This window comes from Staurois parvus, unplaced genomic scaffold, assembly GCF_062004578.1.
Source record: "Staurois parvus isolate SC_StPar_1 unplaced genomic scaffold, SC_StPar_1.0 ptg000126l, whole genome shotgun sequence".
In the NCBI taxonomy this organism is placed as follows: Eukaryota; Metazoa; Chordata; class Amphibia; order Anura; family Ranidae; genus Staurois; species Staurois parvus.
Genome location: NW_028317922.1, coordinates 3,031,208 through 3,058,836, shown reverse-complemented (window position 1 = coordinate 3,058,836; position 27,629 = coordinate 3,031,208). Strand labels below are relative to the sequence as shown.

The 27,629-nt window shown below is 43.3% G+C and overlaps 1 protein-coding gene across 2 annotated transcripts in view; it reads left to right on the top strand.

The window, feature by feature from the left end:
- Positions 1 to 3,719: 3,719 nt before the first annotated feature.
- Positions 3,720 to 27,629, top strand: part of FAM168B (family with sequence similarity 168 member B) — a 33,732-nt gene continuing 9,822 nt past the window's right edge. Inside the window, exons 1-3 of one of the 2 annotated variants that reach the window (XM_089672350.1) lie at positions 3,720 to 3,876; positions 19,669 to 19,748; positions 25,523 to 25,606. In XM_089672350.1, coding sequence (XP_089528476.1) covers positions 19,679 to 19,748; positions 25,523 to 25,606 — 154 coding nt within the window. In that variant the 5' untranslated portion in view covers positions 3,720 to 3,876; positions 19,669 to 19,678. The remainder of the gene's footprint in view (positions 3,877 to 19,668; positions 19,749 to 25,522; positions 25,607 to 27,629) is intronic. The other variant, XM_089672351.1, reaches the window with a different exon arrangement.

Genomic DNA, 27,629 nt, shown 5'->3' with positions numbered 1-27,629 from the left:
CTTAGGAGACAGAGCAGCTATTCCTGTCCATTCTCTTCAATGGCTTCCCAGGTGTTCACCTACTTTCCTTCTCTGTTCCTCTGTTCCCCACTCTTGCCTGTTTCATTGCTGTGATTCATCTCTCTCTCCCCAGGTACCCTTTCCTTCCTCTTCAGTACAATCCTCTGCTTTTCTCTTTCGTTTTTTTTTTCCTCTCCCCTATAGAGTTGGCATGCTCCTCTCTCTGGCCTTTCCTTCATGTTGGCGTCTTCCTACGCACAGTGCACATGCACGGGCACCTGGCATGACCAGGCTGGCCGGCTGGGTCCCACAGCTGCCTAGTTTGTGCATGCGCAGTGCGGCTGGACGCTGCAGTGGCCATCTTCATTATGGGCAAATAAACTGTTTTGCCCTTACTTGAATTCTTATTTTTTCCTTCCAGATTGGAGGAAGAGTTTGTTTCCATTTTCCCCTTCCACTATTTAATCCCGGGAGCTTTAGTGTGCCCTCATGCGGCTTTGGTGAAAGCCGACCTTGCTGAGAGCTCCTGGAAGTACCATCAGTATTCACCTGTAGTCTTTTTTTTTCTCTCACCGATAAAATTCCCACTCATACCGTTTCTTCTGTGTCAGGAACAGCACACACATCTGAGTCCTCACAAGTTGAATCTTCACATATGGTTGTTGAAAGGCAGAGGTTGCAGGCCCTAGAATGTTCTTTGGAAGTTATTTTGACTCTACTCAAAGCCAGAAAACCCTCTACAATTAATAAGTATGACAAGGTTTGGAACAAGTTTAAAGCTTTTGCAACTAGCAGGAACTTCAATCCAGATCTGCCCTCCACTTCTCAGCTTCTGGCCTTCCTCCAGGCAGGCTTTAACCTAGGTCTAGGCCTGAGCACCTTAAAGGTGCAGGTGGCAGCGATCTCTGCGGCAACAGACAATAGGTGGGCCAAAAATTCAATTATGGTTAAATTTTTCAAAGGCATTAAAAAGATATGTCCACCACTCAAAAAAGCTTTTCCCACCTGGGATCTGTCTGTAGTCCTAGAGCAGCAATGGGCAAACTACGGCCCGCGGGCCGTATACGGCCCGGCGGACCTTTTAATCCAGCCCGCGGAGCGTGGCAAACATCACCTGTCAGAATGTGTGTAGGCGGGGCAGCGTGAGGAACGTGAGGGGAGCTAGGCTCCTCTCACAGTCCGCCCTGAAGACCGGAACGGCGCGGGAACACGGCGAGAGGAACGCGCGGAGCAAAGCTAAGTGAATTGACACAGGGGGGACTTGGCTTACTACTTGGGGGGGAATAGTACTGTGGGGGATGAAATACTATATGAGGGATGAATTAATATGGGGGATGAATTAATATGGGGAATGAATTACTATAGGGGGGATGAATTACTATATGGGGGATGAATTACTATGGGGGATGAAATACTATATGAGGGATGAATTAATATGGGGGATGAATTAATATGGGGAATGAATTACTATAGGGGGGATGAATTACTATATGGGGGATGAATTACTATATGGGGGATGAATTACTATGGGGGATGAATTACTATATGGGGGATGAATTACTATGGGGGATGAATTACTATGGGGGATGAATTACTATATGGGGGATGAATTACTATGGGGGATGAATTACTATATGGGGGATGAATTACTATGGGGGATGAATTACTATATGGGGGATGAATTACTATGGGGGATGAATTACTATATGGGGGATTAATTACTATGCTTACTATGGGGGAATATTACTATACTTACTATGGATGACACATACACATCATTCATCTACTCTTGGTCCGGCCCCCGGGTCCAATATATGAACCCATTGCGGCCCTCAAGTCAAAAAGTTTGCCCACCCCTGTCCTAGAGGTTTTATTCAACCAACCCTTTTCTCTGTCCGAGTCCCTCTTTGTGGAATCTGACTCTAAAAGTTGCCTTTCTAATAGCAGTATCATCTGGTAAAAGTGTCAGAACTTCAAGCTCTAGGGCGGAAGTGGACCATATTACTTTCTACCCAGATATGGCAGAACTTAGAACACTGTGTGGATTTGTTCTGAAGATTTCTTCCTTTTCCAGTCTCTCAGAACCATGGGCTCTGCCAAGCTTTTCACACCCGCAATCGGGTACCCTCCATGAGCTTGACATCGCCAGTGTGCTAAGGTGCTATCTTCAAGCTACAGCATCTTTTAAGCACTTATCTAATCTATTTTACATCCCCTGGTGCAAAAACAAGGGAAAAGAGGCTTCATCAAGAACAATTGCTTCATGGATAATCAAATTAATTCATAAGGTGTACAGGGCCAGTGGTTTGGAACCCCCCTCTTCAATCAAGGCACGTTTGACCAGGTCTGTCTCCACTTCAGGTGAATGTATCCATCGAGACCATCTGCACTGCAGCTACCTGGTCGTCCCAATACATATTTATGAAACACTACTGGGTGGACCAAGGGGCTCTCTCGTCTGTGGAGTTCGGCAGACAAGCTATCAGAACGACCGTTGCCTGTTCCAAATAAAAATCCTATTTTTTAATAAAACGTTTTCTAACCATGATCCCACCCGTTTCAGCTAGTTACTTATCAAAGGTATGCTGCCATGGAGGCACCAGGAAAACAGAAAATCATACCATACTTACCGTAATTTTCCTTTCCTGGTGCCTATCCATGGCAGCATACGATCCCTCCCTTGGTGCTCTATATTACAGAAAGCTGGGGATACCTTAATCCTTTCTTTTATATGTTTACTGGTCCTGAGAGAGGAATCTAAGGCAGAGCTTATCACAGGTATGCTGCCATGGATAGGAACCAGGAAAGGAAAATTATGGTAAGTATAGTATAATTTTCTTTTTTTTGTGCGGATGAATTTTATTGCTATCTGTGCCCCCATTATGGAGATTCACCCTATTAGTCCTGTTTACCATTATCATCAAAAGGGAAAGAAAATCCCAAATTGTGGGCCACCCCCAGAACAAGAATAGGAGAAATCTTCCAATGGGGCCACTAGTTCTGGTGACAATCAGGGATTCTCTTTGTAGAGATTTCCTCCCACTTGTTTTGACTATGCGACAGGAAGTGAAGAGAATTAGCCCCAATAGTTACAACCCTCCTTTACTCTATCCAGAATGAAAAAACGTTTTGCCTTCAGTTCTGCTTTAACGCTCCCCTACTCTACCCAAGACTGCAGATAAAGGTTTTGGCTGTACACATTAAAGTATAGAGTGGAGAGGGATTAGAACCCCTTTCAGGATTTATTGCTGTCTGTGTCCCGTTAGAGAGATTCACCCTATTTGTCCTGTTTACCGATATCATCCAATGGGGACACTAGTTCTGGTTACCTGGGGGTCCCCACGTCCTGTTTGGCTATGGGACAGGAAGTGAAATCTCCCCAATGGGACACAGATGGTGAAAATAAATGACAGGAATTATAACCCTATAAAGTTTTGTCTATAGTTCTACTTTAATTTGGGTTTGATAAGACCCGCTCAGCTGTGTCCATGGACAGGCTTTATAGACGTTGTGCAACTAGCATTGCTCTGTCCTTATAATTGGCTACCAGGGGGCCGTCATAGCTCCATGCTGTGCTCTCCCTGCACTGTCCGCCCAGTGTCCCCACGCATGACAATTCACACGGACAATTTGAAAACATAATTGGAGCCAGTGGGAAGGCCTCGAATAACACCACGTGACACAGGCAGCTCCGGCTCCACCCCTGGCCGTCGTACAGCAGCAGAGGGGGCGGGAGAAGCTGGCGGCTGCGGCAGGAAGTGACGACAAGGGCCCGTAGGTTGTTGCTGCACGGTATTTCCCCTCTTCAGAAAGAAAGGAAGAAACCCGGACACGGTTGTGTGAGGAGAGTTCTGCGTCCTGACCGGAGCCCGGTAGGTGAGTGAACGGCCCGGAGGTGGGGGGAGAGACGCTCAGTGCTGCCGTCACCTGGAGTTCATACACAGGGATCACTGCTACTCGGGATGAGGCCTAGCATCCCCCGTCCTCTGTGTCCCTCCATCCGGGCATCGCCCTGCCTGCTCCCTGAGGGCGGCGCTCGGGTAACTGCTGTAGATATACAGGAAGAGGACTGGTGATGAGGGAGTTGTGTGTGTACATAATGGAGGGCTCACAGCACAGAGGACACAATGGACCAGACACCTCCTTCCCCCCGGCCATCGTTACTACTCATCCCCGAACTGACATCACAGAGGGGTTTGATGCTCCAATGACTCTCCGTGTGATGTACATATCCATTGTTGGAGAGGATCTGTGTATACCGTGTGCAGGACATCGAACACAAGTGGGGGGGTTATTAAAGCTAGATGGACTCACATCATCCAATCATATGCAAGAAAAAAAAATTTCTTTTGTTTCCTTGCATGTGATTGGGTATTCTTTACAGAGTGAAGCTTCACTTCATTTACTAAGCTCTTGACCAACTTGCAGAGAGCAGTCTGATTCTTTAGTAAATCAACCCCTATCTCTGTGTGTGTGTGTGTGTGTGTGTGTGTATATATATGTATGTGTGTATGTATGTATGTGTATATATATATATATATATATATATATATATATTATATAGAGAGAGATCCATCCGTAGTAGAGAATTCCGTTTAGTGATGGGCATTGATCAGGATGCAGTAGTCTATGGTTCCCCTGAGATGAGTGGAATTAGGAGACTCTAACCGAACCCCCCCATATATTATGTAGTTTATAGGGGTAACAGCATACACAGGGAGAGAGAGCAGGATATGTCCACATGTTTTGACGGCTGGGGTCACCTTCATGTGATGCAGGAACGCATGCAAAATTGCATAATACACAATAAACAGCCATCTCTTCTGCACATGTGCTGCAGGGTCATTAACCGCTTTCCCGCTGCCCTATAGCAGATATACTGCTACTGGGTGGCAGGGGTGTGCAAAATCTCGTGTGTATATTATTATACAGTATTTATATAGCACCAGCAGTTTGCTTAGCGCTGTACATTATACTGGGAGACAGTACACGAGACAATACAATACATGAGGGGTTTGAGGGCCCTGCTCCTTGGAGCTTACAATCTAGGAGGGAGGGAATAGTGGTACAGGAGGAATAAGCTGTGGGGGATGGAGTGGTAGGAGGAGTGGAAGAGATTGGCCGTTAGGTGAGGGCGGAGTAGGCTTCCCTGAAGAAATGGGTTTTCAGGCTGCGCCTAAAGGTGAGGAGACTAGGTGGCAGTCTGATGGATTGGGGTAGTGAGTTCCAGAGGATGGGGGAAGTCCTGGAGACGGGCATGGGAGGAGGAGACCAGGGAACTAGAGAGCAGGAGGTCTTGTGAGGAGCGGAGAGTACATTTGGGGTGGTATTTAGATATCAGGTCGGTGATGTAGTTTGGGCAGTGTTATGAACAGTTTTGTACGTCAGTGCTAGCAAGTTGAATTTTATGCCTTGAGCAATTGGAAGCCAGTGGAGGGATTGACAGAAGGGGGCAGCGGATACGGAGCATTTAGTAAGGTGTATGAGTCTGGCCGCAGAATTCAGGATAGACTGAAGTGGGGATAGCCTGTGTTTGGGGTAGGCCGGCGAGGAGGGAGTTGCAGTAGTCAAATCATGATATGATGAGGGAGTGGATGAGTTGCTTAGTAGTTTCTGGGGTAAGGAACGGACGTATTTTGGAGATGTTGCGGAGGTGGAGTCTACATGAATTTGTCAGCGAATGAACCTGGGGCTGGAAAGACAGATTGGAGTCTAGATTGACCCCTAGTACTCTGGCTTGTGGGGCGGGACTGATGGTGGTGGTGTTGGTCGTGATGGAGAAGTTGGGGGGGCGCGGGCTGGGGGGAAAACTAGGCGTTCGGAAAAGTTTAATTTGAGGAAGTGGAGTGACATCCAATCTGATATGTCGTTCAGTAGGCTGGTGATTCAGGCAGAGACTGAAGGGGTGAGGCGAGGGGTAGAGAGAGAGATTTGCGCGTCGTCGGCATTGAGATGGTAGTTGAAGCCGTGAGAATGTATCAGTTGGCCAAGGGAGGAGGTGTAGATGGAGAAGAGAAGGGGCCCGAGGACAGAGCCTTGAGGGACCCCAACAGAGAGGGGGAGTGAGGGGGAAGTGGCAGCGTTATAGGTACAACTGAAGGAGCCCTGTGATAGATAGGAAGAGAGCCAGGAGAGAGCAGGGTCCCTGAAGCCAAGAGTATAGTTTTTTGAGGAGGGGGTGGTCAACCGTGTCGAAAGCCACGGAGAGGTCAAGGAGTAGGAGCACTGAGTAGTGGCCATTAGCTTTGGCGGTTAGCAAGTTGTGATTTATGTGTAGTGGGGGAGCGTGTATGTGATCTGCGCCGGCACCCGATCACCAAGCATTACCGACGGGGGGCGGGGAGTCTAACTATATGTAAACAATACAGCTCTCTCCCCTGTTGGCTCCTACATACTGCTTTGTATGGGTATGTGTGTGTGTATACACATATACGTGCACAGTTGTGCTAAAAAGTTTGCATACCCTGGCAGAAATTATGACATTTTGGCATTGATATTGAAAGTATGACTGATCATGCCAAAAAATGCTCTTTTAATGAATGATGATGATCATATGAAGACATTTATTATCAAATAGTTGTTTGGCTCCTTTTTAAATCTTAATGATAACAGAAATCACCCAAATGGCCATGATCAAAAGTTTACATACCCTGGAATGTTTGTCCTTGGTACAGACACACAAGGTGACACACCCGGGTTAAAATGCCAATTAGAGGTTAATGTCCCACATCTGTGGCTTTTTAAATTGCAATTAGTGTCAGTGTATAAATAGTCAATGCGTTTGTTAGCTCTTACATGGAAGCACTGACTAGGCTAGATACTGAGCCATGGGGAGCAGTAAAGAACTGTCAAAAGTCCTGTGTAACAAGGTAATGGAACTTTATAAAGATGAAACAGGACATAAAAAGATGTCCAAACCCTTGAATATGCCAATCAGTACTGTTAAATTACCTATTAAGAAGTGGAAAGTTCGGGGATCTCTTGATACCAAGCCAAGGTCAGGTAGACCAAGAAAGATTCCAGCCACAACTGCCAGGTAATTCACGTAAACCAATTCATTTACGCGTATTGGGATTTTTTTCTTTTTTTTTTTTTAGCAAAGACATACAGGAGAATACATTTTGGCCTAAATGAGTTTTTTTGCAGGACATGTTTAATAGTAAAAAGTAAAAAATAATTTTTTTCCTCAATTTTTATTTATTTATTTTTTTTTTAATAGCTCAAAAATTAAAAACCGCACAGGCGATCAAATACCACTGAAAGAAAGCTCTATTTGTGGGGAAAAAAGGATGTAAATTTCATTTGGGTCCAGTGTTGCATGACTGCGCAATTGTCAGTTAAAATAACGCAACGCCGTAACGCAAAAAATGGCCTGGTCAGGAAGGGAGGTAAATCCTCTGGAGGGCAAGTGGTTTATTGTTAATGGCACTTTGTGGAAGTTATTATTCAGGATTTATATAGTGCCAACAGTTTGCGCAGTGCTTTAAAACGTGAGGGCAAGCAGTATAGTTACAATACATTTCAATACAGGAGGAATCTGCTCATTAGAGCTTACAATCTAAAATGGGAGAACCAACAGATTCAAAAGGCAATAATTGTGGGGGATAAACTGATGGAGAAAATACTTGTACCGTTGTTAGGTAGAGGCATAGACTTCTCTGAAGAGAAATGTTTTCAGGGATTGCCTAAGGGCTCTTTCACACGAACGTTCGATTGCGTCCCTCTGCCCGTTTTTCAGACGGACCCGATCGGAACCTCCATTTTCCTTTATGGAGCAACAGGTGTAAATCGACGTGTCCGTTTACACCCACTGTCATCCGATCCGCCCTGCCGGGCCTGATGGGGATCCAATTCCCCTTCCGTTCGTTGGATCGCATGAAAACAGACAGGCGGTCTGTTTTCAGCCGATCTCCCATTGAGGAGAGCGAGCAGCTCTGTGTCCGCTCTGCAGTAGTGGAGGGGACACAGAGCTGTAATCCACTTGCTCAGCAGAGAGTTCCCCTGCTGAGCTAGTGGATCCGCTAAACAGGTCCGTCCTGTTTGAAAGAGCCCTAAAAGTGGACAGAGTAGGAAACAGCCGGACAGATTGGGGTAGGGAGTTCCAGAAGATGGGAGAGGCTTAGGAGAAGTCCTGGAGGCAAGCATGGAAAGAGGTGACAAGGAAAGTGGGAGAGCAGGCCGTCTTGAGAGGACAGATGAGAACGATTTGGTTGGTATGCAGAGTTGTGGATGGCTTTGTAAGTTATTTTTAGCATTTTGAAATAATTTTTTTGGGGATATGGCAGCCAATGGAGGGATCAGCAGAGAAGGGTGGCAGACACTGAACTGTTGATAAGGTGGATGAGTCTGGCAGGAGGTATTCATGATAGAGTGAAGGGGGGGGTAAGTAGCCTATGTAAAGGTAATCCAATTAGGAGGTAGTTGCAGTAGTTGAGGCAAGAGGTAACCAGTGAGTGGACTAGGATTTGTGAGAAGTTGTGCAAACCGAACACATGGCAACAAATTACCACACATTTTGGTGTGGCAGGATTTGAGTTCCCCTTTGGAGCATGTTGCCCCCATATTCAGGGTGTAACATACTTCAGCACCTTTCCTCACCCACACCTTTATCTTGTTTTTGTTAAGCTTTGAAGATGAAAGATAGAAGCTGATTGGTTTCCTTGCAAAGCTTCTCCAGTTTGGGTAAATTCCCTTCTTCCTGTCTGCTTTTTGATGAAACACAACTCCCCTCGTAACAGCATAATACAATATACTGCTGTGCCATAGAGAAGAATTTTAGGTACAAATATTTTATGCATAGTTCCATTAGTCCAGCTTGGACCAATGTATTTATGTATATACCATACCTGGTCAATACCCCTGGAAGCTGTATATCACTGAAGTAGACACTTCTACCCCAGTGATCTCAGTTTGCTTCTGGGTCCTCGACTGAGGGGCCAGCCTGATGGCATTCTGAACATTGGAAGTCAGTCACTTAGCATGGGCGCCATTAAGAGGATGGTTTGCAATATGTTCTCTGATTGGACAATCTGGAGAGGTGGGGTGGTGATGTCACACACTGCCCCTTAGCCAATCCGAGAATGCTTTGCGGTCATTCAGACCATACAAAGTGTTCTTTGAATGGTGTCTGAGTCACACTGCTGACCTCCTGTGTTCAGAATGCAGCAGTGCAGGCGCTCAGCACGGGACTCATAGCAAATAGAGATCTGTTTCTACTTCAGCGATATCCAGCTTCCAGGAGGATTGGCCAGATATGACATATAGTTACATTGATCCAAGCTGGACCAATGTAATGTATAAAATTCATCTTTAGCTTGAACGAAGTGTCATTTTGTGACACTAGTAAATTAAAGAAAAAAATGTAAACAGCGCATTGTGTTTTAACAACATATTGCACTGCTTCTGCAAACCGTAATCGGTTTTACTTCCCCATTAAAGCAGAACTTAACCCTCCTATCCTTTACCACAAAGGCAGCTGCCATCTTGGTCGCTATTTGATCTGCAGTCACCATGGTGCTGCACACATGAGCAGCTATGATATCAGCCAAATGATGGTTTTCAGTTTGGTTGGAAGAACAAGCAAATGTGACATTTTTTCATTCACAGCATGCCTTGAATGTAACTGTTTTGGAAACTGGTGAAATCAATGGGTTTAGTTCTGTAAAACATGTAGAACTGTTTTTGTTTATTAGAACCTTATAACTGAAACTAGCATTAAAGTGGAACTAAACCATTGATAAAACAGTTGCATTCACCCAACTGAACTGTCAAACAACCAAATGTCTTGTAACTGATCACATGTGCGGCATCATGGCAGTTGAAGATCAGAGGTTAAAGCGGGACTATACTCTCCAATCCTGCGATGCGCTATTCTGGAACTCCCCACCGGGCTGCTGACATCTTCGGGCAGCCAGCTACTGGGTCCCGAACGCAGCCGCTGTGATTGGCTGGGCGGGGATGACATCACGCATGCGCAGGAGTTCAGATTCGCCATTAAATTTCTACAGTGAGCTGCACCTGCGTGGCTCACTACAGGGACGGACAGGCAGGTAACTTTAATGCAGAAGACAAAGCATGTCTCTTCTGTATTAAAATTCCTGACTATTCGCCCCTTTTTTTATTTATAGCCTAAAGTTCTACTTTAAAATGGCAGCTTCCTTGGCTGCAAATGATAGGAGGGTTTTGTTCTGCTTTAACAACATTATAAATAACCTGACACCAGATTGGAAGTGTGTATGTCTGAGGGGTGTATTGAGGTGAGGGGGAAGGAGAAAAAAGAAGGCAGAAAAGGGTGACGGAAGCCAGGGATCAGACAGAGGTAGATAACATCTTCCTGAGAGTAGGTTTCTGTGTTCAACTTTCTTGGGAGTTCTCTGAGGTGATGTTATTGGCGTATGTAAAAATTTGCTGGAAGATTTTCAACCAGCAAATATTTTAAAGGATCAAGAGAACCTTCCACTACGGGCTCACTTAACTTGTGGCTGGGAAGCAGAAAAAGTAGGTAATTGAGCCACATTTTAAACCCCCCCCCTTTCCTTAAGCAGCATTGTTGGCGTCAGTGGCAGGAATAGTGCCCCCATTGTTGGCGTCAGTGGCAGGAATAGTGCCCCCATTGTTGGCGTCAGTGGCAGGAATAGTGCCCCCATTGTTGGCGTCAGTGGCAGGAATAGTGCCCCCATTGTTGGCGTCAGTGGCAGGAATAGTGCCCCCATTGGCGTCAGTGGCAGGAATAATGCTTTGTTGTTGTAGTCAGTGGATGGAATGGTGCCCCAAGGGCTGGATAAGGGTAAGAAAGGGCCAACATCTGGCACCCGGGCCAAAGTTTGGAGACCATTGCTTTAGAACATATATTAACTAAAGCAGATGAATCGGGGTGGATAAAAATCAAAGATTTTTTTTAAAAAATAAAAAAAATCGGATTTTTTTTATTTAAATCGGATTTTTTTGAATAAAATGCTTTTTGAGGAAAATATATTACTATCCAAAGGTTATTCCATCATGAAATAAAGATTAGTTTTTAATTATGTAGAATAAGGCTGTATATGTTTAATTTTTTTGCAAATAAATTCCATGAATCCATTCACAATGTCATGCTCTTCCAGAGGTTTTTGTAAGATTATTGGGCAGTTTGTCTGCCTACAAGATATTATCACAGATGATTGGTTTACTTTGCAGTTCTCAAAACTGAATTTGACTCAGCGGAGATCACATGCCTCTTCTTCACAGCAAAAATGTTATAACATGAACAGAGTTAAGAAAGACCTTAATCCTAACTTCTACAAACCTATGAATACAGAATCAACCCCTTCAGTGCTAAGTTTCAAGAAGTTCAGTGAATAGAATAGAAACAATATTTTTCTGGTTGTTTGGAGTGGAATAGATCTGCACAAGAAGAAAGTGAAACTAAGTGTGAGGAGGAAGGGCCTGACAGTCTAAGTTTCTTAAAATATATATATTTTGTTTAGCCAAATTAGTTAACAAACATGGATGTTTAAGCAAATATCATATGCTGTAATGTTATTGTTTCAGTTGAATAAATTTATTTAAATTGTTATTATTAAGGTAATGATTATTTTTCTCCTTCCTAAGTACAGCAGAAAAGTTGTCCAAATATGAATGATTAACCTATTAACTGGGGATAAAAAAACTAATATGAAAAGTTGTTATTCTAAAAATCTTCATCTACTTGTATATTAAAGTTATACCAGCAAGAATTAGTCTATGCAGAAAACTATGATTTAAATCAAGCCTTACTGACTAGTGATTTAAATTGTGATTTAAATCCGTTTGATTTAAATCAAATCCACCCTGAGATGAATCAATTGATTCTGAGTGGTATCCACTTCCCTAACTTATACAACAACAAAATAAGTCATTATGGAACTTTCATAATATTGCAGCATAAATGCAATAAAAAAGGCTTTTTTTTTCTTTAACACAATTACAAAATACCCACCTAAAACAGGGGAGTCAAACTGTCGGCCCTCCAGTTGTCAGCCTTGCAATGCCTTATGGGACTTGTAGTTGGCAACAGCTGGAGGGCCGCCAGTTTGACACCCCTGACCTAAAAGTATGTACGTCCTGCAGTATATCGCAGAATACTTAAAGTAACCATCAGTCCATATGTAAGTACATTATAATGCAAGTCACTTGTCTTCATTCACAGTGAATTTCACAAAGTGATGTCCAAGTCTGCAGGAGTTGGGCCTTATATAGTCTTGAAATTATATATGCACGGCATAAGATTTTAAAGCTGAGCTCCAGCTATACTGAAATTTTCAGCTTTCAGTGGGAATTCTCCCCTCCTCTGCACTGCAAGGTTTAATAGCTCATTCAGACTAGGAGGTGAAATACTTCATCTGCATCATTCAATGTGCTGTATTACTGGCCTGTTGAAACTCCTTCTATTTGCTCAACCGGTCAAAGCTCTCCTATGTCATTGCATACTGATCCTGCTGAAGGTTCCAGAGAGCTGAGAGGAGCATCAGCTGCTAAGGTATTTTATCAAATTCATCACCCCCTTGATCATGCAATCTATTAATCTATTAACCCTTGTATTGTGGGGGAACACACAATGAAAGGTGTAATTTCAGTATACAGTACAGTTCAAATGTTTTAGGCAGGTGTGAATTAATGCTTTCAGAAATAGAAGTGTTAATTGTGTATTTTTATCAATTAACAAAATGGAGAGTTAATGAACAGAAGAGAAATCCAAATCAATATTTGGTGTGACCACTCTTTGCCTTCAAAACAGCATCAGTTCTTCTATGTACACTTGCACACAGTTTTTGAAAGAACTCAGCAGGTAGGTTGTTCCAAATATCCTGCAGAACTAACCACAGGTCTGTGGATGTCGGCTTCCTCAAATCTTTTTGTGCCTTTGTGTAATCCCAGACAGACTCCATGAGACCAGGGCTCTGTGGGGGGCCAAACCATCACTTCCAGGACTCCTTGTTCTTTATCCTGAAGATAGCTCTTAAAGGATACATTCACCTTTTGTTACATGTTGCACCTATATTCTGGTGTAACATTTTACAATTGGACCAGACCCCTGTTGTGGCAGCTAATGGGGGAGCTTCTCCCCGCTAGCTGTCTCAATATAAAAATTCACAGTATTCTGTGAATGGGAAAACTACAGGTCCTGGCAGCCTTTGCAGCTGTTGGCTTGAAGTTTTCAATGAACTACCATGGTGCTCCACAGCGCTGTGGTAGTTCATTAAGCCTTCCTGTCAGTAAGTATCTGTTTGCTCATAAGGGATGTATGAAAAGGAAAATATACTGACCGGTCGGGAGGGGGGGTGCCTGCAATGCTTTACAGGCTTCACAAACAAAATATAAGAAATGCACATTTTTTTTTTTTTGACCTGCAAAAAAAATTTCATTTTATTATTTTTTTTGTTAAAAGGTGAACTTATCTTTTAATTACATTGGCTGCATGTTTAGGTCATTGTCCTGCTGCAGAATAGGATTGGGGCCAATCGCACACCTACCTGATGGTATGGCATGATGGATACGCATCTGCCTGTTTTCTCAGCTTTGAGGACACCATTGATCGTGACCAAATCTCTCACTCCACTTGCAGAAATTCAGCTCCAAACTTACAAGGAACCTCCACCATGCTTCACTTTTGTCTGCAGACACTCATTATTGTACCACTCTCTATCCCTTTACGAGCAAACTGCCTCCTCCTGCAGTGAAATATTTCACATTTTGACTCATCAGTCCAGAGCACCTGCTGCCAGCTTTCTGCGCCTCAGTTCTATGTTTTCGTGCATAGTTGAGTCGTTTAATCTTAGTCACATGTCCTGTGCACGAAAACATAGCAACTATATAATCTCTCTATAATCTGAATGCTCCTCTGACGCCTGTTCAAATTACCACCAAATAGCGACAAATTGGAGAGTATTTGACTGAATCGGGCTTACCCTCGATCTCTCCTGAAGAGACGGAAGGTCTTGGTGCCCAAGTGTTGACCGAGGAATTTGCAGTTAAGCTCCTTTAAGCCTCAGAAAGCCCTGGGGCCAGATGGTCCCACAGGGGCATACTATAGAGCATTTGCCCCTATCTTTGCATCTAGATTTGTGGCCCCCTTCAACTCCCTCCTTGAGGACCAATCCCCTACCATTGGATTCTTTGCAGGCCCATACAACTGTCATTCCGAAGCAGGGCAAGGATTACACCTAGTGTATAAATTATAGGCCCATCTCGCATTTGAATACCAACCTAAAAATCTTCATGAAAATTCTCACTTCGATTGTGGCCTTTTCTTCAGAAAGTAGGCCATCCTGACCAGGTGGGTTTTATGCCCTCTAGGGAAGCCAAAGACAATACCTCCAAGGTCCTGAATGTCATCCAATGGGCCCATTCATGTAAGCTGTCTGCTTTCTGCCTACACAGAGAAAGCATTTGACAGGGTGGACTGGCTTTTCCTGAAGGAGACGCTTAGTCATTTGCGAGTGGGACAAGGTTTCCTTACTTAATTCAAAGCCATCTACTCACACCCGTTAGCAGCAGTTTGAACCAATGAGGCCACCTATGCCTATTTTGCTTTGTCTAATGGCACAGCAGGAGTGGCCCGTCACCCCTGATATTCATTTTGTCCTTAGAACGGTTTTTGAGACATATCTAACTGAATCAGAATGTTAGGGGATTACCAGTAGGCCAGACAGAAGGTGGCAGCCTTCGCCGACCATCTTATGTTTTTTGTAGCAATGCCGGAGGCCACCCTCCCAAATCTTTTAGCGGAATTGCGACTCTATAGGTCCCTCTTGAATTTCAACATAAACGCCCATAAATCAGAGCTTTTGAACATCTCTATACTCTGGTTTAGGTTTCGTACTCTGTGCCTCCTTTCCGTTCCAGGAGGCTTCCTCTTTTATCTCATGCTTAGGGGTCAAGATTACCCACACCCTAGATCAGATTTTCAAACCTAATTTGCCCCCTACCCTACGTGCTATAACTGCAGACCTTCACAAGTGGGCTGATTATGCTCATTCTTGGACGGGTAAGAATGCAATACCTAAAATGAACAACCTTTGTATCTTTTCCAGATGCTCCCAATAGCAATTCCCCTTATCATTTTTGAAACCGGTTTGCAGTGCCTTTATTTGTTTCGTTTGTGTGAAATCTCATCCACATATCTCCCACACCTTATTTCCAAAAAAGTAGGGGGGATGGCCTTCCCAGATCCCGTTCGTTATTATTCTGTGCGGTACTTCTTGACAGAATCCTTGCCTGGTGTAGGGACAGGAATCGCAAACAATGAGTGGAGATGGAGCAGTGTTTCATGGATGTTCCTCTTCAGTGTCTACCGTGGCTAGATCTCATCAAACTCCCAGCCATCAAAACCCACCCTTTGATAGGTGCTACTATAGGGGTCCTGAAACTATGCGATGGTGATCAGCTTGTGCATTCTACAATTTTGCGATCGTATCCAGTGTTGGGCAATCCTAGTTTTCCACTGGGGATCTTTGATGGGAGATTTCTATCCCTCTTATCTTGGGGCACTTTTCGTCTTTGGGATTTCATGGCTGGCCAGGTGATGAAGTCTCCCTTGGACATACAGATGATGTTTTCGCCACCCTTAGATGACTGGAGACTACAGCAACTCATTTTTTGACCAGCTTGTCCCATAGAGGAATAGATCAGGGACCCAATACACCCTTTGAGGATCTGTGTCAACCCTGACCCCACCTTTCATGCAATCTGGATGACCTACAAATTGCTCAGCAAACCTGCCGACTCTTTTTTGTACCACCATATTTACTTAAGCGGGAAGAAGTGCTGGGTAGGAAATTCTCGACTGAACAGAGATCAGATTCTATATTTTGCCAACCGCTCTTCACCATTCAATAACAGGAATTGGGATACAAACCGCTCACCTGATGGTATAGGGTTCCGGTCACCTTACATCAGATCTATCCGGAGGCAACGAAGGTCTGCTGGCCTTGTAAGGAAGGGGGCGGTTTGTTCCTTCATATTTTTTTTTTTTTTGGTCCTGTGGATAACTAGCCAATTTTTGGCCACTAGTTAGAGAGACTATCAAACGCTTGACAGATGTTGACCTAGGGCAGGGGTGGGCAACCTGCGGCTCTCCAGTTGTTGCAGGACTACAAGTTCCATTATGCCTCTGCAAGTTATAGCTGTAACAGTCAGTTTTACAGTGTCTCATGGGACCTGTAGAGTCATCTTGTAATTTACGGTTTTTGCAATTCCTCATGAGAAGTTCCACAACAGCTGGAGAGCCACAGGTTGCCCACCCCTGACCTAGGGGGAAGACCCAGCAAAGTATCTACTGCTCCACTCAGAGTTCACAAAGAAGCAATACAAGAACTGCCTATTAATACACCTGCTTAATGCTGCTTGGGCTTGCATACCATCTCTCTGGAAATAGGAGTCTCCCCCATTTCCCTTCATTTGGTTGAAAAGGATTGACGAAATCAATTCAATGCTAAGTATCATGGCTGCAGTTTGTGGCCAGGAAGACTACCGTATTTGCCGGCGTATAAGACGACTTTTTGACCCTTGAAAATCTTCTCAAAAGTCGGGGGTCGTCTTATACGCCGGTACACATGTTTAGGGGGGCTGCGGCATTAAGTACAGGGGTTTGCAGGGGCTGACGTCTCTTACCTGGATCCAGTCCCACGACGATCCGGTCCAGGAAGCGCGGCGTCTCCTTCAGTTCGGCCACTGGATGTTCGTGCGGCTGCTCGGCTCCTCCTCCTCACCTGTGATTGGCCGCCAGAACTGTAGCTCAGGAAAGGCACACAGGCGGCCAATCACCGGCGAGGGGGCGGAGCCGAGCAGCCCCGTGAAAATTGAGTGCCGGAGCAGCAGGTAAGTGTTCTGTGTAGAGGTGCTGCTGCAACCACATATGCTGGCTGCAGCAGCACCATACGAGAACAGGGTCAGCAAGTCTCAGTGGGAGGAATAGTGCCCCATCATTGGTGTCACTGATACCAATGATGGGGCACTATTCCTCCCACTGACACCAACAATGGGGCACTATTCCCCCCCCCCCCCACTGACACCAATGATGGGGCACTATTCCTGCCACTGATACCAATGATGGGGCACTGTTCCTGCCACTGATACCAATGATGGGGCACTGTTCCTCCCACTGATACTAATGATGGGACACTATTCCTGCCACTAATGCCAATGATGGGGCACTATTCCTGCCACTAATACCAATGATGGGGCACTATTCCTCCCACTGATACCAATGATGGGGCACTATTCCTGCCACTAATACCAATGATGGGGCACTATTCCTCCCACTGACATCAATGATGGGGCACTATTCCTCCCACTGGTGTGCATTGGAAGAGGGGTAGCCTTATACGGCGAGTATAGCCCAAACACTACATTTTAGCAGGAAAAGTAGGGGGGTCGTCTTATACGCCGGCAAATACGGTAGTTCTGCTGCAGATGGGTCCACAGGTCCCTTTTTACTTGTTCTAGTGATCAAGCCACTGAATGTGTCAAGGACTCAAAAATCCCTTCCCCCTACCCTTGTACCTCTGGTTTTCATTCTTTACTTTCTTTCTTCGTCCTCTTTTATGTTTCTTTTTCTGTACATGCAGAAAGGGAGCCGATCTCATTTTGTATAGTTATTACCATTTACCATTTGGCCAAGGTTCTCGACTTAATGTTTGATTCAATATAGTTTTGTCGTGACAATTGCATAATTATGCGATTGTGAATGTACTTGGGTCAACTCCTGTGTAGGTGGCATTCCTCTGCTTCTGTATTTAACAAAAATGTATGTTCTAAATAAAGAATGTTAAAGAAAATTGAAAACTGAGAATGTACAGTTTAAGAATGAAAAAATGTCAGGGCCATTTTACCGTTTTGTAGCATTCCCTCTTTTAACAACACTCTGTAAACATCTGGGAAGTGAGGATACCATTGTCTCAGATTGTCAACCAGATTGTTGTACCTTTTCTCGCCTGTTTTGGGATTCTAACAGCTCAAGAGTCCTGGGTCTTCTTTTCATTTTAAGATGCGTCAAATATTTTCAGTTGGTGAAAGCGCCGGACTTCAGGCAGGCCAGTTAAGCTCCCCGACTCTTTAATAATGAGAAGCCATGCTGTTGTCATAGATGCAGTATGCGATTAGCATTGTTCTCCTGAAACCTGCAAGGCCTTCCCTGAAAAAAGATGTCTTCTGGTTGGCAGTATATGCTGCTCTAAAACCTGGATTCAGCATTGATGGTGCCTTTCCAGATGTGCAAGCTGCCAATTCTGTGTGTCCTAACGCGCACCCCACATTCCATCAGAGATGCAAGCTTTTGAACCAAGCGCTGATAAGCCAGAAGGGCCCTCTCCTCTTTGGTCCAGAGGATGCTGCACTCATGGTTGCTAAAATGTAAAATTTTGATTTGGCTGTCCAAAGTGCAGTTTTCCATTTTGCAACAGACCATTTTAAATGTGCTTTGGTCCAGAGAAGACAGCAGTGTTTCTGGATCATATTCAGATATGGCTTCTTTGCATCATAGAGCTTTAATTTGCGCTTTTCGATGACATGGCAATTTTATTTTTTATTTTTTTTCTTAAGTGTTCATTTTCTCAGTGTAGATATTTTTTTGACGTTTTCTATTGTGAATAAAAAATAATGGGTTTGTGAGATTTGCAAATCTATTGCATTCCATTTTTATGTAGATTAGCATCCCAACTATTTTGGAATTGGGGGTGTAGTTATATCTTGAAATAAACTATTACCAGATTGGGTAAAGTGACTTGGAAGTAATTCATGCATCTGTTAGTGAATCTGCAATGATAGAAATAGGTGGTGGTGCTGATACCGACTTGGTTTTCTGGGGCTGTATTATTCATAACCTGTCAGCATTGTCTTGAATGCTTGCTTCTGCCACTAGTTGGAAAACCTGCATTGGGATAGCTGTCCTAGAGTCTCTGTGCAACAGACTTCTAGCATTAAACTGTGCCAAGCTTGCATAGCACTTCTTGGCTGACTGGCCCACTGCTTAATGGATTGGCAATAGCTTGCCAAGTTGTCTCTGAACTGTATACCTGATATCTAGTGATGCACTGATCTATTGGTCGCCCAAAATAGGTTATCTGCGGTTTGCTGCTACAAAAAAAAAACCGTGCCGATTTAATAATTGACTTCAATGCAAAATCGCGTCCCATTGACTTAAATGTAAAAACACCCCCTATTGACTGCAGTGCAGAAACACCTCTATTTAACATTTGAATTTTTATATATTTAATTTTCTTCATTTAAAGTTTTCCAATTTGTGTTACTTTTCAATAAGACTAGACAAGAGGAAAGAAAGGAGCAAAGAGAAAGGAAACAGACACCAACGACAAAAACAAAAAAAAGGGGGGGGGGCTCCAGGGGGACCGTGGTAGAGAAAAGAAAATATAAAAATAAGCTGGTATATAAATTTTATATCGACGAGGGACTGGTCGAATCTTGACGGTTGAGCTATATCAAGCCAAGGACCCCATCTCTGTAAAAATTTTGTATGGGTGTCTTACAGTATAGCTGTCAACTTTTCGTTGACCATTATAAAGTTTTTTTGTTTTTTTTTTGTTTTTACCTTCATGCATGGAGTTATAAACCTTGAGCCTTTAGAACCAAATATCCTCATGACTGTAATAACTTTTTGTTCTTTTTTTGTTTGTTTTTTTTTCTTCCTTCTAGATCTAAAATCATGAATCCTGTCTATAGCCCTGGGTCTTCTGGGGTTCCATATGCAAATGCCAAAGGTATTGGATATCCTGGTAAGTTGTGTTTGCTTCACTTTATTTACTTGTACCATGGGCTGTTCTGCTGCAGGGAAAAGTAAAGCAGGCTGTACATTAAGCAGTGCAGGAAAGATCAGTTTCCCCTATTCATTGTTGGTGGGGGAATCCCTCTCACGAAGTTTGTGTTCTGACAGTGGGAGTTTTCCCTGCTGTCAGAATACAATAATCACTGTCAGCAGTGATCGAATGAAAAACACCTGACAGGCTGGCTTAAAGCGGAGCTCCACCCAAAAGGGCAAGTTCGGCTTTAAAGACAGGTCCTCAGCTCCCCATTAAGGGTTGGCACCTTGGGGGGGGGGTACCAGAATTTGACAGATACCTGCTCCTACTTCCGCTGTGATCGCCTAGGCGATCAGAAACGGAAGTTGTTCTCCCTCCTTCCCTCCCCGTAGTCTTTTGGGACATGTGACAGGTACCAGAAGACTACGGGACCATTCAGGAAGGGCAGCGCTACTCGCGCATGCGCAGTGGGCACCCGGCTGTGGAGCCACAAGCTGTCACAGCCAGGTGCCCACACTGAATATGCCGGCGCCTGGTACACCAGACCGCTGCTGAAACAGGCTGCAGGGAGGACACTGCAGGTCCGAGGGACAGGTGAGTGGCTGTTTTTTAAAAGTCAGCAGCTACAGTTTTTGTAGCTGCTGACTTATTTTTTGACAGTGTGAGTGGAACTCAGTTTTAACCGAAATGAATCAAGTGATCAACTTCAGCACAACCAGCCTGCCCATACATGAATAAAAATTCAGCCTGTTCCTGAACCAGCTGAATTTTCGATCAGTTTATGACCGACTTAAGAGTTTTGTGTGGGATGGCATCCTTAAGCGCTTTCTGTTGTCTTCTATTGTGGAACCTAAGGAAACTATACAGGGATGTAGAGTCCAGATGCCTGCAGTGTCTATGCTAGTAAAAGCAGCTGTAGTCACAAAGTCATGGGACTAGTTGCTGGGAGGGTGCATTTTTAGCCGTATTTGAGGCAGGATGCACTGTAGTAATGTACCTGTTTGATCCTGCTTGGTGTGACCCTGTACTCTTCATGAGATATAGAAGACTAAACACGATTGAATATATAGTTGAAGTGCAGCTAGTTGGCTTTGTTCCATCACATAAATCTTGCAGTAACCCATAATCTGTCCACTTGCATTTTGAATCTGCTTGACATAAGTATCCATTTACTTTTATGTACAGGTAAGTTGAATTTGTCCCGATGCCCGGGACATGTAGTTCCAAGGTTCAAGGCAGGTAGTTTTTTTTTTTTTCCTCTCCCCTTTTACCCCTAATCTTTAGCCCTCCTGTGGGCAAGCAGCAGGACTCACCTGTCAGGTAAAAGCATTCTGGCAGCTGCACTACTGCCTGATTGCTTTTACACAGCCCACTACGGTGCCAGCCTCCATCCCCTTCCATTCCTGTAGAGGGGAGGGAGGAGAGCGAACATGTCCGGTCCCCTCCTTGTCCTGACCCGGAAGTGACGTTATGATGTTATCCTTTTCACAGATTTCCTGGCCATTGAGGCTGGGAAAAAATGTAATGGCGTGTGATGTACATTGCATTACATTCAGGGGATATATCCAGGGTCTTTTAGAGTAAATACCTGTTTTTGACAGGTACCCACTCCCATTTCTGGCTCAGTTCGCCACACCGAAGTGTGCCGGAAGTTCGGCCCCCTCCTCCCTTCTGCAGTCTCCAGGGAACTTTCACAGGTCCCAGGAGACTGCCAGACTAGGTTAGGAGGTGCAGGGCGAAGCCGCAAGCTGTCACAGCCTGGTGCCAACAGTTGAGATGCCAGCTACAGTTTTTGTAGCTGCTGACATTTAATAAACACTAAAATGGCTGGAACTCCACTTTAAGTAAAAAAAAAACTGTGTTTTTTTTAAATGTAAAATTAGTTACACCCAAGCATATAACATCCCCTCAAACAAAAAAAAAATTTGAGGCCCCCCAACCCCACATATTTGCACGTACAAACATAAAAGCATGCGCTGGGGTGCCTACTCATGAAAATGTTGATTGCGATAGACATGTTGCATATCGCTGCGCATGCCAGAATGAGAGCAATAATTCTAACTCGGGACCACCTCCATAACACTATACTGATGACCTATAAGGGCTTTAAAAGGGTCAGCTATAGAAAATATAGGGTACTGAAGTCTGTTGCCATTTCACGAGTGCACACAAATTCAAGGCTTTACATGTTTGATATCTGTTTAAAAATAGACTAATTTATTGTTTTTTGTTTTTTTTGTGCCCTAAAATGAACTTGAGTGTATTTTTTACTGACATTTTTCCTTTTTCTAGAGCTTTGCGGTAATATTGTACGACATGAAAAAATGGAACTGCCACTATTTTATTCTCAAGGTCCTCTGCTTTCAGAAAATGTTTGCGGGTTTTGTGTAATCTTCAGGCTTGAAATGATTTTTTAAAAAGTATGTAAAAACGGCTTTGGCAGCATAAAGGATAAGCCCGACACTCCCCTTTCCTGAGGAGCACCCAATTGGTGCCTATTACACTGCAAGGTCCCTGCCCTCCCTTCTAGTGTCTGGGTGCGGTGCTGGAGACAGGCAGGGAAGGTAGGAGGAGATGTACAGCGCAATGTTTAAAAAAAAAAAATTAAATGTTTAAGTCGCTATAAAGCCCCAGACATTCCTGAAAGCACCTCAGATTTAAATGCGGTTTTGGTGAAATTTTTTTTTCATTTAAATCTGAACAAGTAGATTGTCCTGCGGGACAAGTAGTTTTTTTTTTTAAAAAATGTCCACACCCCTGTATATATATGTTATCTTTACACTGAAACCTTAATATTGCCTATAGTAGGCAAAGAAACATACAGAAGTAACAATAGGAATCTTGTCATCATGCCTGTGTTTCCCTGCTATGAAACTCTTCTGTAAGTTACTGAGAAATTAAAAAATTGCACAAGATAGTGCAGTCCTCCTTAGCCGTCACGCTAAAGCTGGAATATAGGAGTTAGGATGGAGTGTCCACCATGCTTGGGAAAACCTGGGCATTTCCCAGGGATGTGGTGGTGAATCAGGGTTGGTGGTTGAGCACAGGCGCATTGCGTCTTCTATAAAGTTACTTTACCCAGTTTCGGCAAATAAAACTGTTCTAAAGTTGTTTTTTTTTTGGTTTTTTTTTTATTTTATTTTTTTTTCTTTCCCCTTAAATTAAAAAAACTGTATACTCTGCCCTGTGCAAAGGTATTGCACAGTGCGGCCCTGAACCTCCTGTTCTGGGGTCCCCCGCTGGCACTTATGGCTCCTCCCCATCTCCATTTGCCAACATAGCTAGCCGCTTTCTATGGGGGCACACGTGTGGGCTTGCTACCGAGCCAGACTGTGTGGATCCATAGACATGCAGAGTGCTGCTCGGCCCCGTCCCCTGGTCTCTAGTCATAGGATTTGATCTATGATAAAAGGATAGAAACCCGAGCGCTAGGTAACAAGCCGCTAGCATTAAGGTGAAACCTCAGACCCTTTAGATAAATATGTAATACAGAAATGCAGCACTGAGAACAGATATTAAAAGTGAAAAATATATATAGAAAAGTGTAGGCGCTAAGGAGCGCTTTAACCATTGGCCGCCCGGCGGCGGCAAAAGTGCTTCTGCATTCCGGGTGCACGCCATTTGGCGTGCTCCCGCACATGCTCAGTTCGTGCAACTGCAGAGCAGCGCAGCAGCGCGATCGGTCACCGGCCGTGTACCTCGGACACGGCCGATGACAGATCCGAGTACCGGCTCCTGTTGCTGGTACCATGTGACCTGCTGTGACCAATCACAGCAGGTCACATGACAGTTGTATACAATGGATGGCTTCATTCATGCCATCCATTGTATACTAGTGCCTAGCTGTGAATGGTCACAGCAGGTCACATGCACATGTCATGTGATTAGCTGTGACCAAATCACAGCTAAGCACAAAAAAAAAAAAAAAACAATGAATCGATTGCATTCTGGTAAATGCTTGCTTATAGCAAAGTAATTCTTTGCTATAAGCAAATTGTGTGTAAAAAAAAAAAATACTGATCACTTCCCCAAAGTAGTACAATGTTACTATGGTAACATTGTACTACTTTGGTCATAGTAAAATATGAAAAAAAAATAAAAAAAATGTAATAAAAAATTAAAAATAATAAAAAAAAAATATTTTTTTTTTTTCATACTGTCACCAGTCAGTGTCCCTGATCACCGCCATGCCAGTTATATGATGACGCTGTACTGCACTGGTGACAGTAGTAAAAAAAAAAAAATGTGAAAATAATTTTTTAAATTTTTTCATTTTCCGAAAAATTATGACAAAAAAAATACAACTTCAAAAAACTCGCCATTCCTCTTATGAAGTACGTCGAACTGTCTACTCTGCAAAAAGGGGTCATTTGGGGATATCTGTACTGTTCTGACATTCTTGGACCTCAAGAAATTAGATTGGCCGTCAGTACTTCAGGATTGATCAATATTCAGATCTATACCATAGTTTGTGAACTCTATAACTTTCCTACAGACTAAAAAATACATCCTAATTTGGGTTATTTTCACCAAAGACATGTAGTAGAATACATCTCGGCCTAAATTTATGAAGAACAATTATTTATTTGTAAACTTATAACAGAAACCAAGAAAAACGTGTTTTTTCAAAATTTTTGGTCTTTTGTTAATTTAGCAAAAAATAAAAACCCCAGCGGTGATTAAATACCACCAAAACAAAGCTCTAGTTGTGTGAAGAAAATGATAAAATTTTAGTTTGGGTACAATGTTGTATGAGCGCGCAATTGTCATTCAAAGTGTGAGAGCGCTGAAACCTGAAAACTGGCCTGGGCAGGAAGGTGTAAAATTGCACAGTATTGAAATGGTTAAGTGATACAATATAGTGGTATTGTCTAATTATGACGTATTGATATGGCGAACATAAACATGAAGTGACATTCAGTGATCAATGTATGACATAATCAAGTCCAAATGCAAAAGATGATAAATATAAGTGAAATCTGTGACTCGGTGGCTGGAAGCTTTTGTATAATATTGCACTAACTAGAAACGCAATAAATAAGAGCATTTGTGTATATAAATCCTGTCATGGCCATCTGGATACGAATGGGTGTATTCCGAATCATCTGGCACACGTCAGGTGATCAGCAGACCTCACTCACAGGTTCCTGGAGCATCACGTCCAATGTTGGAGACCAATCCTGGGCATATAGCGGATGTATTTGCGGGACTCCACCTGAGGGGTCGTTGAATAACGAGCAAGAAAAAGAATCTTAGTGGTTCTTAGTACCAGAGACACTGAACACGTGGAATGAATGGCAGGTACTCTGCAGAACGTTCTGCAGGGTACCTGCCGTTCATTCCATGTGTAAGTATTTGGGAAGTGAGGGGGCAATACTGCTACTTGGGACATTTTATACCTTAATGCAGCAAATTCATTAAGGTGAAAAAAAAATGTCTATCCTTTACAATCACTTCAAGATATATGTAACCTTCATTGGCACATTTTAGGGTGAATTTGTCAAACGTGGGCAGTTTAAAAAAAAAAAAAAAAAAAAAATTTTGCTATTCGATTCTATTAGAGAGCTGCTGGAATATGGCTGTTGGGGCAATGCATTCATTTTATATAAATGTTTCTGGACCTAACAAATTGAACACTGTCTTTCTGTACATTTATACATCAGCCTTTTATATATTTTTTTTTTTTTTTCAATATAATCGCTCGTATTTACTGTAATTTTTTTTTTTATAACTTACCTCTTCCTCTCCAGTTGGCTTTCCAATGGGATATACTGCTGCAGCTCCTGCTTACTCACCCAGTATGTACACTGGTGCAAATCCTGCCTTCCCGTCAGGTAAGGTGTTTGTTCTTCTCGTTGTACATCTAGATAGTTTTGTAGCCGATTAGAAGTCAATTGTGTAAAATCCTCAATCTTTCATATGCACTTCAGCTGTTCAGACAGTGATATTGAACTTGTTATCCATTTACTTCAAATGGTCGCTCAGTTCTCTGGTCAAGTGAAGACTTATATTTATTTTTTATGGATTCACTTTAGATATAATTTGCTTGACGCTCCACAGAACTTCCACCCCTTACAATTACCGGGTTTTAACAAAAACTACCTAAAAGCCCATTACACGTGCCAATATTCTGTAGTTATGTGACACACTGGTTCCTGAGTTTTTCCTCCCCCTACATCATTCTCTTGGTGAAATGTACACTTCCTATTGGATGTCCTGTGGTGTGGTCCTCCCACACTCCCTAGATGGCAGAGTTCAGTAGGTAGAAGATGGCTGTAGAAGGGAATTAAAAGAATAAAACAAAATTGTAAATGGGTCTAAAAGGCTTCAACCTTGCCCTAAGATGGACTTTAACCCCTTCCCGACTGCCCCATAGCAAAAATATGTACAGTGTGTATATACGTGATTTTACATTTCCAGGTAGGGGGTGTGCGTGAACGAGCCCTACCCACGCCACCATTCGCGGCCGCAGCTGTCAATCACTGGGTTCCGGCCAGTGATTTCTGAGGATCTCCAACGGGGAGGAGAATGTTTTTGTTTACTAATAGTTCTCCTACCAGTCAGCTCGGGCACACTGCTTTGGATGGCTGTGCACATACTTAGTAGTGTCAGTGTGTTTTTGTTTTTTTGCACTGATCACTGTATTGATAGTGACACCAAGTCCGTTTCTCCCCCCCCCCCCCAGTGTCAGAATATCCGCTGCAGTCCCGCTATAAGTCGTTGATCACCGCCGATAGTCAAAACAAACAACAATCCCAGTGTATATATACTGCCATTTTGTAAACGCTATAACTTTCATGTAAACCAATTAATTTACACATATTTTTTTCTTTTGTTAGCTAACATATGTAGCAGAATACATTTTAGCCTAAATTAATCACAATTTTTTTTTTTTTTTTACTGGGCATGTTTAATAGCAAAAAGTCAAAAATATTGTGTGGTTTTTGTTGGTCGTCCTTTTTTTTTGTTTTTGTTTTTTTGTTTTTTTTTGTTTTTTTATAGCGCAAAAAATAAACACACAGGCAATCAAATACCATCAAAAGAAAACTCAATTTGAGGGGGGGGGGGGACGTCAATTTCATTTGGGTGCAGCAGTGCATGACCACGCAATTGTCAGTTAAAGTAACGCAGTGCCATAACGCAAAAAATGGCTTGGTCAGGAAGGGGGGTAAATCCTCAGGAGGGCAAGTGGTTAAAGGGCATATCTGTCAAAAATGGAAGACGGGGTTTGTTACCCCAGTGAATTTTAAATGATGCAATGGACTTTGGCACAGAGCTCATCCCCGACAGGCTGAGATTTCACACACACCTTTCATCACCTGTCTAGGCAAATTCTGCATACATTTCTTTGGACAATCCATGTTATGGCCATTGATGTATAATTCCGTGTCTTGTCCCCTCAGTGTATTTAGCAGACCTGCTAAGCTCTGGCACACTACATCACTGGACCCACTAAGTTTGAGGGTCCTGTACATTCAGAAACCTTTATCCTGTACAAATGTAGAGACAGCATACTTCTGCTCTTCAGCTGTCCAGAATTTGTTGTGGGCCTCGTGGAATAACCAACTAGCTGCCGCTAGAGTACAGGGAGTAGAAGTGCGCTAGTTCCACAGCTTAAAGGCACCTTTGGAACATGTTAAAACTGTATTAAGGGTGTAACATGTTCCAGCTCTTGCCTCCTCTCTCACCTCCTCCTGGTGATCATTCATTCGAAAGGCGGATTGCACTTTTTTGGGAGTCTGTGTATACAATTTGTGGAGCTCTATCTGATTTGGATTGGAAAATGAAACTGTATGTTCTGATGCCTTTTTGGAGCTGCACCACACTGTTTATTTTCATTATAGGTTTACTTTAAAA